The sequence below is a fragment of the Drosophila sulfurigaster genome, chromosome 3 (assembly GCF_023558435.1).
Source record: "Drosophila sulfurigaster albostrigata strain 15112-1811.04 chromosome 3, ASM2355843v2, whole genome shotgun sequence".
Lineage (NCBI taxonomy): Eukaryota > Metazoa > Arthropoda > Insecta > Diptera > Drosophilidae > Drosophila > Drosophila sulfurigaster.
Genome location: NC_084883.1, coordinates 41,052,639 through 41,070,526, shown reverse-complemented (window position 1 = coordinate 41,070,526; position 17,888 = coordinate 41,052,639). Strand labels below are relative to the sequence as shown.

The following is a 17,888-nucleotide window of genomic DNA, read 5'->3' as shown; positions in this document are numbered from 1 at the left end:
CAATGTTTTAGCTGCTCATTGAAATAGCAGTTTTCGATTTTCATCGACGAAAATATTTCTAAAAATTTATGAATTCATTAAAAATTTTTTTTTTTTTTTTAATTATTCTGTTATATATTATAAGCCATTAGAATTAGATATCTAAAACTATTAATAGCCTCAGATTTGTTTTTAATTGATTTCCCCATTTTTACATAGTTTCCATTTAACATTGAGCATAGCTCGTAGTAAGCCTTAAATTCCAGCTTAAAGCGTAAGCGTACCTTCAATTGTATTAAGGGTATTCCAACAGCGCTAAGTAGAAATTAACATGACGTTTTTTTGCTGCCTCTCGCATTGTTATTTCGTTTCACACGCCTCAAATGGCGTTTGCAGAATGCAAATTACGCTAAGCAAATTAGCGCGGAAGCGCCAAACTGCAAGACAAGACAACGAACCAGGTACAGCTAAGGGGAGTGAGGGGTGCGGGGTGCAGTGTGAAATGTAAGACAAATTAGTCCACACAGTCTGCAGTCGGCAGTGGGTGAAAAGTTAGCAGGCAATCTACGTGAATGCGTGAAGCGGGTAGATCGACTCTAAAGCTGAGAAGATAGTGTTGGAAACATCACGGAAGAGTTGGGGTAAATTAAGGAATAAAGTTTACGGAGTCTAAATGCAAATACAGCAACTTACAAAACTGAGAGAATACGATAGCGAAAATGTTTTAAAATGTAAAATACATTTGGAAACATTTTAAGATATACAAGACTGACAGATATAATAAAGAACTGTATGCAAAAGTGAATTCAGTTCCACTAGAATATGAATAAAGGATAAAGGAGATCCTGAGATGATGATGTTTTAAATGTAGTACAAATTTGGGAATATTTTAAGAAATATAAAATAAATACTATTGTAACACAAATTCATTCAACTTCCCTTGAAAAGTTTTAGACTTATTACTATAAAAAACGTAAGAAATATAAAACAAAAAGAATTAAAGATAATATTAGGAAGTATTATAAATAAAAATACAATTCAATATCCCTATAAAAGCTTTTAAAATTTGAAGTAACTTCTAACTAGAGTAAATAAAGAGTTTATATACAGGGCATTTTAGGAAATACATTTCACACAAAAGTCCAAGCATCTTGAAAGCTTCTCAAATTTCAATTCTTAAATCTCAATTGAACTTTTCTTCTAAAATAGCATATGGGAAATATTTAACAAAATGACACCTAAAAGTCAATTCAGTTCAACCTTAAATCTGCTTTAAAAATAAGTAATTTTGAATATGTTATGTTTTAAATAAAGATAAATGCAACTTATCTTTAAGATGTCTTCTAAAATGTAATAATAATTATAATGGAGAACTGAATCGTACAACAAATTCTGGAATACTTTAAGACAACTTTGAAATTTCATGAAAAATAGCAATCGAAGCACTTTCAAGCACATTTGGCAATAACTGATCCTGTCCAATGTCGGCTGAAAATCTACAATTCAATTAAGTGTCAGGCAAAGTGGCAGCTGTTTCTTCTTTTTTTTTGTGTTTGTGGAGTACGTTAAGCGACAGAATTTGTAATAAAGCAATTTGAAAGTGCAACATTCTCACGCCAAATTGCAGTAGCCGAAGAACAAAAAAGTGCTGTTGTTGCATCAACAGACCGACGACCAGCACTTGCCACAAATCAAAAGTGCTGAGCCCTGACTGAGCACACACTCAGCCTCAGCCTCAGACGAGAGAAGCACCTGCCGAGCATCGAGCGGTGAGCTGTGAGCATCGAGCATGGATGGAGTTTGGACATAGCATATAGGACACATGACAAACTGCCGCCACTTGCGAGGCAAATGGCATGGCAAATGAAAAATGATGCCCAGCCGGTGGAAATGCATTTGCCGAATGAGCTCAGCACGTGAAGTGGAAACACAAAATGCACCCGATCCCAGTGGAAACAACTCAACTAAACTCGAACTCAAACTTCATTTAACTCTCTCAATATGTTTGTTACATAGTCTGCCTACCTTTTTTTTCATTTTTCCTTTGTTATTATATTTGTTATTATTATTACTATGTAATATAAACGCAATATTCTCAACACTTTTTTATTCAAACCACTAATTGCAAAATTTTTTTCTAGGTGAAAAAAGCGATTGTTTTACCCGTTGTTTTTTTGTAATCACATAATCAACAAACAGCGAAATTCAGTTGAGAATTGCATGAAAATTGCTCGCATTTGCATACCCTGTAATTTAAATAGCGATGAAAGGTTTACTACATTTCTTAATATTATGAAAGCAGAAGAATATCGTTATCAACTTGACAAGAACGATAAGAATATCATTGTTGATTTTTACAATAAAAAATATTGAACTTTAAGTACATTAACCCTATCTTGACCTCTGTCAATATTTAATTTACGACTCTTTGTGTACTTTACAGGATATCTTCGTGTACATCACTCTATCCACTCTTATCTATTTTATGTTCATTAAATATTGTGTGTAGCTATCTGCGATAAAAAGAATTTTTTTTGCTGCCATTTGCTAAAATGAAATTATAAAGTGTTTCTTATTATTATTATTTCTACTGTTCGTGTTTTTGTTGTTGTTCTCTGATGTTGACTTTTTGCTGTTGTGCACTAATTGAAAAAGGCAACAAGAATAAATAATTCATTCTGTACGTGTATTACGCGTATTTACCCTGGGTAAAGTTGCATTTGCTGATAAGCACGAAATCACAAAACTGATAACAACAAGATACAATAATATAGTGTAAATACATATGAATGGGGCGGGGGGACATGTTCTTTCCCCCGGCTAATGGCTGATAAAACGCACTCAACTTGAACCCGACAATTAGTCGTGATAAATGTGAGAATATATCTGAATGTAAAAAAAGGGGGATAAAAAACCACTCAAAGTGAAGAAGATATTCCCACAGACAGTTGAATGAAATTCAATTCAAAAATAAGAAATAATTGAAAACAAATATGAAACAGCTGTGCATAATTTCATTTCGATTTGCTTCAATTAACTTTAATTCTTTATTAAACAAAGCAATAACATATGCATAAATCTTACATTAGCATACATTTTTAATGCCATTTAAAATTTATAAATCAATTAAGTGCACAAATAAGAAAGGTGCATATCAAATTAATTCCTCTTTTTATATATGTAGTTTCTATTGTGCTAGTAAATTATTAATTATTTTGATAGTACTTCAATTATGAGTCTTATATAACTTTCAAAGAGTTGTACAAATAATCAATTATCAATCGTGGAAATGCCAACCGCAAACATAAATTAATTTCGCACATTCACTAAATTGCGAATTGTGATTCAACTTTCGACTTATCGAGAGTTCTTATCATGAAATTGCAAAAAGCAAAAAACAAAAAATATCGCCACGACAAAAGTGATTTGAAAGTTTGTTAATGAAGTGGTATTGAAAAGTAAAAAATAACTGGAAAAATTAGCCACGCTAATTTAGGCAATTAACATTGACCGTTCGCTTTGATTTAATTGAATATTGGTCGGTCTCAAGTTTATTAAACTTTTCCACACAAAATTCGCATCATTTCATTATTTTGCTTTGCCAAAGCTCTGCCCATCAAATGAGATTTGCTTTTCTGCTCTTTCTGGGTTTCTTGGTTTCTTTCTGCCACACACAGTAACAGCAGCAGCAATGAAAAAAAAAGCAGGTTTTCCAATTGGCCTTTGGCATAAGCCAACGCAAAAGCCAAAGCCGGCCCAGAAACAGCTTGAATGGCCCGGCAAACCGCACAAAAGTCGCTCTGACGGCCGAACATGAAAAAATAATAGTATGAAGCAAGTAATAATTACCCGAAAGGGTCGACTTAGAGATACCCTATATTATGTAGAATATTATTCTATATAAATTTTCTTCTCTCAAATTCTTAACTACAGCAGTTACTCTTAAATCGAAATTTTTTTGAAAATTAAATTTCTGGTCACACTTTTTACTTTAAATACATACAATAAACTAATGAAACTTAGAAGATCTTCTCGGAAATGTTTGTCAATTGCCAAAACTTTCGTTAAAATAAAACAATAGCTTAATTTTGTATATTTAATAAAAATAAATAAACAAAACTTAAAATTACACACTTTTTTACGTCAAATGCATACCATAACCTAATCAATTTTCAAAGATCTTGCCTGAAAGATCTGGAAAAACTTTAGTTAAAATAAGACAATAGATTTAGTTTTTTATGTTTAATAAAAATAAGTAATCGAAACTCAATAATTTAATACAACACATTTAAATTACTTGTATATTATTCTTCAATACTAATATCTGGAAATTGTGGGTTTCTACAATCTTATTAGATATTGATTCTTTTAGAAAAATTTTTACGCTTCAAAAACAAAACTTAAATGAATGAACTTAAATATATCACAAAAAATCTTTATTTCGCTTTTCTCAATTCCATTCTATATTTTCCAACCAAGTTCTACATACAATTCATGAAATTCATCACACCCCATTGGCGTAATTATTTACAGGGTATAATGCAAACAAGCGCAATACATACTATACGTTTGTCTTTCTTTTCGTACTTTTTTGTGTTGCTGCTTTTTTTATATTCTGCGTGTAAAATCAATAAATTCGAGCGGGTTCAGAGGTGACGACAACGTCGAAATGCCTCTGACCTTCATCAGCGTCGTTGAGCACTTTAGCGACCTTCTGCAGCTCCCGCTTTTAGCCCCCGCTTTGCCCTCTCCTCTCGCCCTCAAGCTCTTTCAGTGCCTTCTGGACAAGTTTGCAGACTGCGGTCAATTAAACGTATGTGTGAGTGTGTGTGTGTGTATATTTCTTAACGTATTTTGCACGCCAAAAATGCTTAATTATTGTTGTTGTTGCTGTTGTCGTTTCTTCTTTTTTGCTACTTTTGGCGTGGCTTTTATGCTGCCGGATTTTTGGGGTTTGATTTGTGCGATTTCTGTTTAACTTTAACGCACACATGTGATGTATGTATGTATGTATGTATTTGTGTTTCCCCGGCCGGCATTGTTAATCATTAATTCCATAGCCAATTTCTTACTTCTCTCTGGCGAATTCTTTCGGCTTCCAAACACAATGTTTCAGTTAACATTTTTATGAGCCGACCATCAGAGTTACGTAAGCTGGCTGATTTTCGCACTGTTCATTTGAAACGCATTAAATTCGCTAATAATTGGAATTAGCAAAACATCAAAGTTAATATTGTGCTAATTGTAGTGTTTTTATTAAAAGGTAAGCATTAAACTAAAAAGTATAAAAACAACTTTATTCAGCATCATCTTCTACTCAAAGTTATTAGAGGGTATACAAATTTTATTAATGTATTTATTTATATTATTAACCAAGACATAATAGAATAATAAAATACAACAGAGATTCAGAGAAGAGAACCACCTAATTAGACCTTCAGCTCTAATTAAAAGTGCTCTCACAACCTCAACAGATGTCAACTGCAATCTGCCTTGCAGTTTATGAGCCAGTGCCTGTAAACTAAGGCTGTCAAACTGGAGCGCACTAGCCTATTAATTGGAATTAACAAACTTCAAACTGTACATGAAACTATAGTGTAGGCATTAACTAAAGCATAGGGTATATGTAACTATAGCTTAAGCATTTAAATACAGTACGGGGTATACAACTAAATATTCATTATCATCATTTCCTTAAATTATTTCCTAAATGCTCTGTTAACCCTTTCAACACATTTCTACTTCAAGCTGCCCGAAAGTTTAGCAACCACTGCCCGTAACCAATGGCTGCCAAACTGTCTACCACTTGCCTTGAACTTTCAGGCAACGTCAACGACAATTACATTTGTCTTTATTTATTACGACGTTGTGTGTTGTTTTTTTTTGTTTCTTGTGCTTGTCTTTGACTCAATTTAGTTTTATGGGTCAGACGGTACTATAAATACGTAATATATATATTATTTTTGGATCAGACTTACCATCTTTAGCTGAAGTTGTTGTTGTTGTTGCTGTTGTGGCCATTGTTGGCGTTGTGCTGGCAGAGGACGATGATGCCGCTGCCGCTGCGCTAAAAAATGTTGTTGTATCCGCAGCAGCTGAGAGGCTACGCGAGCAGTGCATTAGTCACGTTTCTAATTGTTGTTATTGTTGTCCAAACTGAAGTAGCAGTTGATGTTGTTGTTGTTGTTGCTGACGGCGACGAACTTGAACCCGTAACTGTTGTTGCTGATAAGAAAACGTCGCGAAAGCACACACACACACACTCGCACACATGCAAGTGCGAGGAGAACAGGAAATAAATGCACGACGACAACGGCGACGACGTAAGCAAATCACCACACACAAAAAACGCAAACAAAGGCAACGTAACGCAAAACGCAAACGCAACGCTAAACGAAACGCAAGAAGAAGGCAACCACAACACAGATAATAATTTCTTTTTGCCTCACGTTTCTTTTTTTTTTCGTTAAATTATTTTACATTTATTTTCATATTCATTTTCACGGTTCATTCGCTGCATGAAAGAAATGAACAAAAAACCGAAAACCGAAAAATGAGCTCCGCACACATCAATTAGGCCAACTCTTGATTATATATATATATTTTATTTTTTCTCCCGCTCTCTCGCTGTTGCATTTAATTGATTATTTGTATTTCTTCTTCTTGATTTCTTTTTATCATACTTGTAACGTGTTCCCTCTTTGCGCGGCTCCCGTTACCGAAACGATCCGATTGTTGTTGTTGTTGTTGCTGCTGCTGCTGTCACACATACACGCGTACACACACACGAACGAACATACACATACGAAGACAACTACTTGCACGCTAGTTTGTTGTTGTTTTATGTTTGCGCTTGTTAAAGGAATATGTATGAGGAGTAAGCGCACAAAAATATATTTTTGTATATATATTTATATATGTGTCTTGTAAGCGTATCCGTGGCGCCTAATTAAACATTGTTATTATATTGGCACTTTGTTGCTTGCTGCTGCTGCTTCTGTTGCTTGGCTCTTCTCCTCACACTCAATTGGTCTGCTTGTAGCTGTTGTTGTTGTTACTGCTGCTACCGTTGTTGTTGTTGTTGTTGTTGGTGTGGGCGCAAACAGCGCTAGAGATATTTGTTGTTGTTGCTGCTACTGCTGTCGTCAGCGCGCATCACGCTTGTGTTTTAATAAAGCACATGCACCTATCGTGCACATTTTTTTCACACATTGCACACGTTTTTTTTACGAACAATTTTGTTTATTTAACAATAATATTAACGCGAACGCGCGGCGTTTTTACCATCGATATGAAATACACTAGAGAGAACGGGATGGAGCCAGCTGGTTATGGTACCCAGCGTGACCGCAATGCGAAAATATACTGACGCTCAGTTAAAAATATACTTCTAACAATTTTATGCATGAGAGCTAAAAAATTGCGCGACAGTTTGAAACATGTTTTAATTATTTTCAGAAAATTAAGAAAGCACCACAAATCAAGTATTAAGTTAAACTTTAAATCTTTTTAAAAAGTAATTGAATTACTAAAGTTGATATCACATTTTCTGTTTGCGAGCGTATGTCAAATTTAAAAATAACATTAATATACTTTTTAGTATATCCATACCAAAACTTACATAAGCGGTCATACTTATGTATGCTAACATCGTGACACGTGCTGTTAAACAATATATCGATATATATTAAAAGTTATGGATGACCATACGCTTTGTTTTTATATGAACATTGCAGGACTCAAAAATGCTGGCATCGAATCACGTTTTTTGATTTCTTTGAATAACTTACATAATAAACAAGTTTTTTTAATATAGAAATTTGCACAATTATATAATTATGTACATAGTTTATATAAATGCAACCTTAACATTACCAAGTTAATAACAGCGCCAATTTGAGTGAAGCAAAGTACGTTACTGTTAATTCTTCAAGGTCTGTTAAATGTATGGTCACCCTAGTGTTATCCAATTGGATAGATTTCCATCCAATATAGTAATTTGTTGAGGTATTTATTGTTTGTTACAAAAACCTAAGCAAACTCACTTTAAATAGAGAGTTAAGAATGTTTAAACGTTCCTAGTCAATCAATACGAAAAGCAATGTAATTTGAATTAAGCAAAAAGTTACCAGCTTTTGTCAGCGAGCGCATTGGATTGCGCAAAGCTGAATGCTATACGATGACCGGCGGCCAGTTGAATTTGAATTTCAAATTACAAGAAAACAAAAAGTAGTCGACAATTTTGTGTGCAAATATTTAAGGTATTAAGAAGCACAACAACAGCAACAAAAAATAAGAAAGAGAGGTGCGAGATTGCCAGCAATTTCTTGTGTGTTTGCCATTAATACACAACAATCCACGCAAATTGTGCTCAATTTGCTGTTAATTTTTTCTATTTCTCTTTTTTTTTTGCTTGGTATTTTGTGTGTCGCATTCTGACCTTGACGCACAAAAAAATATGACACAAATATTGCGGCAACAACAATAAATATAAGTGTGTATATTGCAAACTAAAGTGCGGTAATTTGTGGCGAGATCGCTGTCAACGCCTTCTCCTCTTATTACTTACTTTGAGTATTACCCACTTTACTTTTTTTTTCGTTGTTGTTTTCGTTGTTGTTGTTTATTATTCCGATTCCGCACGATTCCGTTAAGTGAAAGTTGCCACCGTTTGCTCGCAGTATTGTTGTTGTTGTTGGTGTTGCTGTTACTGTTGCCACGCCCCCATTGAGCCAAGTGTCGCCCACATGTGCGTGTGCTTTTGGGATTGTGGGATGTGAGCAAGGTGTTAATTTCAGTTGCCAATTATTTTACTTGCACTCCACTCGTAAAATACCATGTTAATGCCATTGTTGTTATTGTATTTCAATTGTTGTCGTTGTTGTTGTTACACTTTAGCATGCTAATACGTCAGAGAGACGACGATGTCTGAAAATTGAATTGTTCAGACCGTTGTGTGATAACACTAAACAAATAAATGCTATTGCATAATTATTGTTCGATTTCTCAGAGCTCTTTCTGAGCTGGCAGCACAAAACAATTAAAAAAGAGAGCAGCAACAAAATGTTAAGACCAACTTTATGACTTTGGCAAAAATTTAAGTGTTGCTCTCTTTCTCTGTCGAACTTGTTCTGCTTGTTGCGGAAATCAATTAAAACACAGTCCAAACAGTCTCTGCAACCAAGCAAAACAGCCTATAAAAAAAAAACAAGTAAGAAAATTACTCTTTAGGTTTGACTGAAATAGACCCTTTATTTTTATTTGGACTGCATCAAATCTTGGCTGGTAGAATTCATTTCATTTTCATTTAATCATCAAAAAAAAATGAATTAAATAAAAGTATTAAATAACTGACAACTAAATAATATATTATTATTAGTTAATGATTTTTGAATTAGAACAAGAAATACTTCTTTAATATATATATATATATATCAATGTATGAGCAGATCATTTGTTAAAATACAAAATGAAACAAATTGTTGAATTATTTAAAAATAAATACATTAAGCTGTTATAACTAAATTTTGTCTCGAAGTTGCGTTTATGATAGTACTTTTCAATTTTAAATGCTTAGGTCGTAAGCACTGCTATTCCTATGTTTACAACTGTATATTGTATGAGACTAACGGAATTAATGTTTGCTTGCTTAATCTATTGCTCTCCCGCTTGCACTTGCTTGCCATTCAACTTTCCTGCATATCTTGAATGTTAAAGCTTTCCTGGTTCCTATTTCCTAGTTCCTATTTCTGGTTCGATCATAATGAAATTTGAAGAATCAATGTAAAATGGCTCAAACTAACCGATTGACAGTTTTCAAAGCTAAAACTTGCATAAATACGGAATTTAGCGATTTTTATAATGTGATTTAAACTGTCTAAAAAAATCTAGTGAAAAATATCAACCCAAAGAAACCAATGCCAAAAGTCCAGTACATCATTCTATTATAGTTGTAGAGATCTAGCAAACATTAGAAATCGGCTATTACTCCTGATTTTTACTCTTTAGATATACTTTATAGGATCGGAGGTAACATCCTCTGCAATGTACACTTCATTTTTAACAAATAGTAACTTATAAGTTTGTTGTCAATGTTACGCACTTTAAATTTTTGACAATCCCAATAGAACCTCTTTAATTTGTATTTTATAACGAAGGGTCTGTAAATCAAAGCTCGATTGTAAAAGACCAAAGTCAATGTCCTTTCACAGGCAACAACAATAATCGAATGCAGCAACAATAATAACAACTACAGCGACAACCACAAAGACAACAATAAAGCCAACGACAACTTTGGTTTTAGCTTTGGCTTTGGCTCAGCTTTGCTTTGCGGCCTTTAAAAGGGTCGACGAAACGAGTTCTTCAAGTGCAGCAAAAGGCATAAAAAAGAGTTGAGAGGGGAAAAATTGGCAACTCATTCGACTTGCATTGAAATTGCAGACAATTGCCGCCTCGCCCTCGCCTCCCCGCTTGCCACGCCCCAAAAGCATAGAAACAGTGTCAAGTTCAGCTAATGCTTTTTTTGTTCGTCTTAGTTTTTCCTTTTGGAATAAAAGTTGAGTGGCAAGGGAAACTCTCGATCGTTGACCCATTTAACTACATTTCGAAATCTTTTTTGTGGTCCGCCTCATTTGCATTTGTTTTTCTGGTATTTCTAATCAATTATTAAGAGTGTCGTCTGGCTTGCGGGAAAAATGGGTGAAAACGCATCTTAATGCGGACTTAAAACAAAAAAAAAGTAGAAGAATAAGTTTTGTGATTTGTGTCTTTGAGTTTGAGACCCTTGCAGCATGCAACATGCAAGTCGGCGCTGCATTCAAACTACTTAATTGGCTCTAAAAATAGCCAGAGAAGAGCACTTCGAGCTGGTTTTGGCTTTGAAACAAGTTTTGTGGTCACGCCACAAACCCAGAAGAAGAACTTACCCGACGAAGAATAACCACAACTAAGACCAAGTTTAAATGTAAAAGAAGACCAACAAGAAGTTGAAGACAACAACATCAACAGCATCGTCGTCAACGACTTTCTTGTAAATGCAGAAGACGCGCCCATTGGCAGAAGAATCTTCGAGTCTGTGCTCCAATCTGGTCGCTGATCAAATGATGGCCAACAACAAGGAATGAGAGTGAAAAATCCCAAACGACAACGACAAACGACAACACAACACAGAACGCTGCATGCATTCGATTTACAACCAAAAGCATCAAAGAGGGGGAAGGGTGAGGTAGTGGGGAAGGGGAGGGGGTAACAGGTGGGTGGCAGAAGAGAAGAAGCTGCAGCAGATGGAGGCGGAGGTGCAGACGTTGCTGTTGCTTCCACTGCTGCTGCTGCTGCTGGAAAATAAGATGCGATCTGCAGTCGATCGAGCATCGATAAAATCAACCACAACAACAACTGCAACAACAACAACAACAACAACAACTGCATAGTGGGGCAAAGTGCTTGTTGCACTGACAACAAAATTAATCGATGGTCGTTAAGAGGTAGACAAACCGAAGACGGTGATGTTGAAATACTCTTTTAACGCTTGGCGAAAAGATTACAATGTTGTAATTCTTATAATATAACTTTTCGTTAAATTTTTCTTATATAGAAAGAAATTCTTATAAATTGTTAAAATCCCATTTCAACTCTGAGATGAATGAAATAAAGTATTTTATATAAAGTATCTTAGAGTTTTGCAGATACATGTTTTGTACGAAGGGAAATCTTGTAAAGCTCTTTCTTTAATATCACTATTTGCTATTATTTTATCGTTTTCATAACCAATTGTCATTCTTGACAGCTTGACTGAATAATATGTAATGTACTTTTGAGTTTAAAAGAACGTTTTTTTGAACAGCGAGAAAAATTTCAATGTGCCATCGAAAACTATTATTATTCATCATATTTAACTACAGATAGTTAATAATATAAGTCTGTTGTGAACTATTATTTAATATATATATAAACCGCTCTTCGAGTAGTAAAATAAATAATATTGCATTTAGATTTATTGTAAGTCATTTACGTTACTTCAAATATATTATTTTGGGAAATAATTTTTTTAAAACTTATTTGAAGTATTATGTAATTGGTTTTATTTTATATTTTATATAAAATTTATCTTATATATTATTCGTATATATATTTTTACTATTACTGCTTCACTACCATCTTTTTGGCGGCTTTACAAGTTACACGTAATAGATATTTTATTTCTAAAGTGACTTCTAAAGTTTACTCAATATTTATTTTAGCTGGTCAACTTGTAGCTATTATGAATATCAAAATGTGCAATTGAATATAATTTAAGAGTTTGTAGAAATGGAAGCAATATTACCATCATTATCACTTGTATTTTAAAGTGAACAATAACTAAGTTTAAGATCATGATATTTCACGCTATACATACTATATACAATTAGTTAACTTTCAGCACAATTAAGTCGATCTTCTCTATAATTATTACACACTTCAATATTTTTGGACAACAGCAAAAAAAGTGTCATTAAATAGAATTGCTCATCATCAAGACAAGTCTGTACATAAAAACAGTTTACTTGGAAATAATTCATAGTATGCGCTATAAAGATGTTTGGCACTTAAGATTAGACAAACATTATTTATCAAGGTCTTTTCAAAATTTGATGAGTTTCTTGAGTTTCGCGAGAAATTGTGTTTCTAAAATAGTGTTCATTTAATTTCAGCAGCGCGTTTGAACAACAATGCTAAGAATGCGACTTATTCACGATTAATTTAATTTATAAAGGTATTAAGTTTAATACGTTTGCACTTGGTAGAAAGAAAAACGTAGAGAAATGTACAGTAAAGTGTAGCCAATATTAAAAAATTAAAAATGTTAAATAAATTTTATTTTGAAATAGAGTAAATTTAATTAAAAAACAATTTTAATATCTTACAATTCGAAGTAAAACTTAACAATTTTGAAAATATTTCATATCATTATTCAATTTATTGAAATAAACAATAAAGAAAATAAACAATTATCGATTAAATTTCAGCGATAGTATTAAAATAAATTTGTTATCAAATTTCTAGCTTAGACATAACATTTAATAAATGAATTTGTACTTAAATAGCACAGCTCTAAATGAAATATTTTATTTATATTTAAGAAATGACAATTTATACTAATTATACAAATTATTAATTTATTTTAATAGCTTATATTTAATTATTTATTTGTTTTAATATTGCCTTGAACTTCAAAGTATATTTTATGAATTTTCTTGTGAGTCATTATGATTTTGATTTTACTATTCACAATAGTAAAATAGTAATAATAGTAGTAATAGTATTTTTTTATCGTTTACGTGTTACTATTTTATTTCTAATGGAATTATCTATTATGAAAATTAAATTGATATTTATTTCTGCATATTTAAAAATTATAAATCTACTCTGTTGTTTTTAGAAATTTACATGAAATATTTCATGGAATTTGGAATTTTTGGATTTAAGGAACTTTCAATCGATTTGATTTTCCTTTTTCTATACCTTTAGCAAATAGAAGTATTTTCATGCTTTATTATTATGGAGTTTTCCTTTTATTGTTTTCATTACGTTGAATTTCTATTTCAGTTAGCTCTAAAGTAATTTATGCTATTTTTAAAATGATTGTTACCAAATACGTACCTTTTGCTATATATGCCACAAGCAAATCGCAGTCTGCAGTTGAGCAGGCGCATCTTCAGCTGCCTCCCCACTCCCTTCCTCTCCCCCCTCTTCCACTTTTTCCCCCCTCGAAGCCAAAGTCCAGCGAAGTGAACTTCATCTATTTGCTAATGGGTAACCTTGATCAGTTCAACTACTAGCAAAACTTGTTGCAAGCACATTGCAGACAGACGCCTCCCCTTGTTGCATCGTCTCCCCTCGCTCCCCCTCTCTCACCCCTACGTGCTGATGGCAAGTGCAAGGCAAAGAGCTGGCCAATTATTCTCGTCGATTTCTTTGGCCTCTTTGCGGCCCTTTTGCAGACCGCATCAACTGCAGCAGCCGCAGTCGAAGCAAAAGCAGTTCAATGACATTTAGCACAAGAATTGGCCAAGAGAAGAAGACAACAACAACAACAACAACAACATCGAACACTCTGCAAGAGATTCAGTTTATCTTACGACGCAACGTTCGATGTTGCTGCCTCTGCTGACGTCGCAGTCGCTGCCAGCGTTGACGCAGCCGCTGCCAACGCCGCCGACGCCGACGCTGTGTGCGTTGGCTGTATAAATGCGGCGAGGCTAAAGAAATTTCAAACAGTTGTGGCCGTGAGGCGCAAGCGTAACATTTACACCTTAAATCTTTCACCGAACTCTTTCTCTGCCGCTCGCTCGTGAATACACAAAGAAAAGACAAGAAAAGAAAACAACAGTCAAATGAAGCCAGTTGCTTTAGTGTTGCTCTGCCTGGCGGTGGCCTGCCAGGGACGTGTGCTGCTGCCCAAGGAACCTCTGGACTCCATTCCCGTGACCATTGTCAGCGAGTCGGAGCCACAAGCGTTGCCGCTGGTCAAGGAGCAGACAGCGGAGTTGCCACTGAAGGTGGAGGAGGTGAAGCCAGCTGCTAGGCTGGAGACGCAAGAGGAAGTGCAGACTGTGGTCAAGGAGGAAGTTAAGCCAGCAGAGGAGCAAGCCAAGCCTGAGCTGAAAGAAACAGCCAAGCCAGAGGAAGCTAAGCCTGAGCTCAAAGAAGCAGCCAAGCCAGAAGAAGCCAAGCCTGAGCTGAAAGAAGAAATCAAATCAGAGCTGCCCGCAGAAGAAAAGCCTTTGATCAAGGAAGAAGCGCAGCCTGAGCTCAAAGAGGAAGCCAAGCCGGAACTGAAGAAGGAAGCTCGTGAAGAAGTCGCTGAGATCAAAGCTGAGGAGCAGCCCGAGCAGCAGCTGAGGTCAGAGCAGCCAAGTGAAATCAAAGCTGAAGTGCAGACCGAAGCAAAGCCCGAAACTCAGCCTGAATTGAAGACAGAACTGAAGCCAGAACAGCCCGAGGCTCAACCTGAAACACAACCTGAAGCTCAGCCACAAATCCAGCCAGATTCTCAGCTCAAATCACAGCCAGAAACTCAACCCGAAGTCCAGCCAGCTGCGCCAGTCGAGACCGAATCCTCGCCCATACTCAAAGCTCTCGCCAACTCCGCTGATGACGTCGTCGTTGCACCCGAAGTTGTTGTCGATCCCGCTGAAGTCAATGCTGATGGAGTGCAGCCACATGTGCGTCAGGCAACCCAAGCGACACCCACTCAAAGCTCCACGCAACAAAACTTCGTCCAGCAGCTCATTCAGAACTCACCCATCGGTCAATTTCTGAGTCAGTTCAACAATGGTCAACAGCAGCAGCAACAACAGCAGCAAGGTGTGCAACAAGACAATGCTGAGCAACCTGCAACACCCGCACCCACAATTCCTGGTTTCTTGAACCCAAGTGCAGCTATTACTTCGGCACAGAATGCAGTCCAGAATGCAGCACAATCTGTGGTGAATACCACGACTCAAGCATTCCAGGGTATTCAACAGTTTGCCAACAATTTGGGCACACAGTTCCAGAATACATTGTCTGGTTTGACTGGTCAGCAACAGCAGAATGCTCAGCCAACCACAGCACGTCCTCCGGGTCCCATTCAATCCTTTGTGAACAATGTTTTCGGTGGTAACAACAACGCCACAGCTGCATCGCCAGCTCAGCAACAGCAGCAGGGACCACTGCAGGGTATCATCAATTTCTTGGGTGGCAATCGACCAACTAGCGCTCCAGCTGCCGCTGCTCCAGCTGCTGCAGCTGCAGCTCCAGCTCAGACACCTGGTGTGGATGACAAGATCGAAGCTGCCTCCGATCAACAGGCTTCCATTGCGGAGAATGAAGTGCGCACCAGTGCCGAGGCTATCGATGATTCCTTCGAGGAGGCGGTGCCTTCCAATGAGGTCATCACTGTCAACGATGATGCCTCCTCGGCTGGCGATGATGCTGTGCCCAACAACTCGGTTGACTCTGAGCAACAGAACACATTTGTTGACTCGGCAGTCGCTCTTTAATCTCTCTCATCTCTCGCTTTCATTCATCTGATCATCATCATAATTTTATTGCATCTCCATACGCTAGCTTTGTCTAGCAAATCGCATTTGACTGAAGCCATTTTTGTCGCCATTTTATTCTCGATAACACAAAATGCGAAAAGCAAAAAAGAGAAATTCTCTCTGTAGTTGTTTAAGTGCATGCAACAAACTATTTATTTCATTTTCGCAGGAATTTATATTTAATAAAAAAAAACACACACACATCACATAATGAAAACAAATAAAATCCAAGTTGTTTTATTTTTTCATTGAACTTTATGGGAAAGTTCATTAAGAGCGTTCTCTGCAAAAATTCCATAAAAATGTTACTCTTTTCTGCGTTGTAAAATTTGTAGTTTTATGATAAAAAGTCAATAGCAATATTTCCGGATTTTTCGTTATCATAAATTTCGCTATGATGAAGCAGCATAAGGTTTTTTTTCTCAATTAAAAAGAAAAATATTTATTTTGGATGGTCAAATTTTTATTTTATTTATTTATCAGTCAACAAGTTTGAATTTAATAGTAAAAAGTCATTAAAAAAGGTTATCTGGGCTTGTGTTACTCGCAGATTGATTAAAAATAGTTAAAAAAAAAATAGACACTAATAATGTAAAAGAGATAGGAAAAGTAAATCAAAGCTCTAAAATTAGAAAAAGAAAAATAAATCTCTTCATCAGCATACGGCAGATAGCTTTAATGTTACAGATGCATTGAAAATCACTGGAACACAAGTAAGAAAGGTGCAGACGAGTGTACTCGCCTATGAAATACCCGGCATAAAAATAGCAAAATAGTGCGGAATTATTCTTAACATTTTCAAAACCATAAACCACAAAAATACTACAATATACAGAATGCTATATTTGGTATATAGATTAAGTACCACATTTAAAATATACCAATGAAGTGAAAATATACCAGATTGTCAGCCAAATCAGCTAAACCCCAATTATAGTAGACGTAATCTGCCATACAGAATTATTTCTTAAATAACTTTTACAATTTGTATTCGATCGCAACCAAATGTTCAATAGTCATTACTACTATAGTTATTACTCGATGTTTCATTCTACATGTTAGATATATTTTTTGCCGGAACAAATTCATAATACCCTATGGTAGCAGATGTAAAAATATCAGCTCACCAGTATAGTTTTACACGTTACCATAAGTAAGTGTTTCATACAACGCTAGATTGATAATGATAAAAACAATTTGAAACAGGTATGATAAAGAACACTTCAAAATATAGATAACATTACATTTGGGGGAAAAAAAGCCATGACTAACATTGGAAATTTATAGTCAATGATAATCAAATAGATGGAAAAGTTTACATACTTTTAGAAACTGCGTACATACATATGACATTTGTTTTCCCCTTTTTTTAAGTAATTAAACCTAAGTAGCCCATTGAAATTTTTAAGTCTGATAAAAATATAGATCTGAAAAAACTAGTTAGTCATTGGAAATTTTTAGTTATTGATATGGAATGGCTAGAAAATATTCAAAGCATGTACAGACATTATTACTTAATTCATTTCTTTAATTTTGGGTTTTTTGTAGGTAATGAAAACTGTTTAGTCCATTGTTATGTTCTCTTACATGATGTAAAAATTGATATGGAATTTTCAGAAACGTCCAGGATGTAAGTACAAGGATATCACACTTATCTTTGTTTGTATACAAACAGTTCTATCTCAATAGATGCTATTTTTATAGCCTTTGTGGCATGTTGACCTAAACAAATACCTTGCTCTAAGCAAATGTTGAAATCCATTACGAGTAGATGTTTATTGTTATACAGCAGGTAAGATTTATTGCTCTAATATATTGAAGATTTCTTACCTATTGTTGACAGAT

General features: G+C 35.2%; 2 protein-coding genes across 3 annotated transcripts in view; one reads left to right on the top strand and one right to left on the bottom strand.

Moving 5' to 3' along the window:
- Window positions 1-7,297, bottom strand: part of LOC133840763 (cyclin-dependent kinase 14) — a 139,889-nt gene extending 132,592 nt beyond the window's left edge. The window contains exon 1 of one of the 2 annotated variants that reach the window (XM_062272806.1): window positions 5,958-7,297. In XM_062272806.1, the coding sequence (XP_062128790.1) occupies window positions 5,958-6,099 (142 nt within the window). In that variant the 5' untranslated portion in view covers window positions 6,100-7,297. The remainder of the gene's footprint in view (window positions 1-5,957) is intronic. The other variant, XM_062272805.1, reaches the window with a different exon arrangement.
- A 6,930-nt stretch (window positions 7,298-14,227) lies between these two features.
- Window positions 14,228-16,269, top strand: LOC133844364 (20-hydroxyecdysone protein). The gene has a single exon (XM_062278312.1). The coding sequence runs from the start codon at window positions 14,352-14,354 to the stop codon at window positions 15,999-16,001; it is 1,650 nt and encodes a 549-aa protein (XP_062134296.1). The 5' UTR covers window positions 14,228-14,351; the 3' UTR covers window positions 16,002-16,269.
- Window positions 16,270-17,888: the final 1,619 nt, after the last annotated feature.

What these genes read in the sequence shown, in the direction of transcription:
- LOC133844364 (XM_062278312.1), top strand. Translation starts at nt 14,352, where the DNA reads ATGAAGCCAGTTGCTTTAGTGTTGCTCTGCCTGGCGGTGGCCTGCCAG.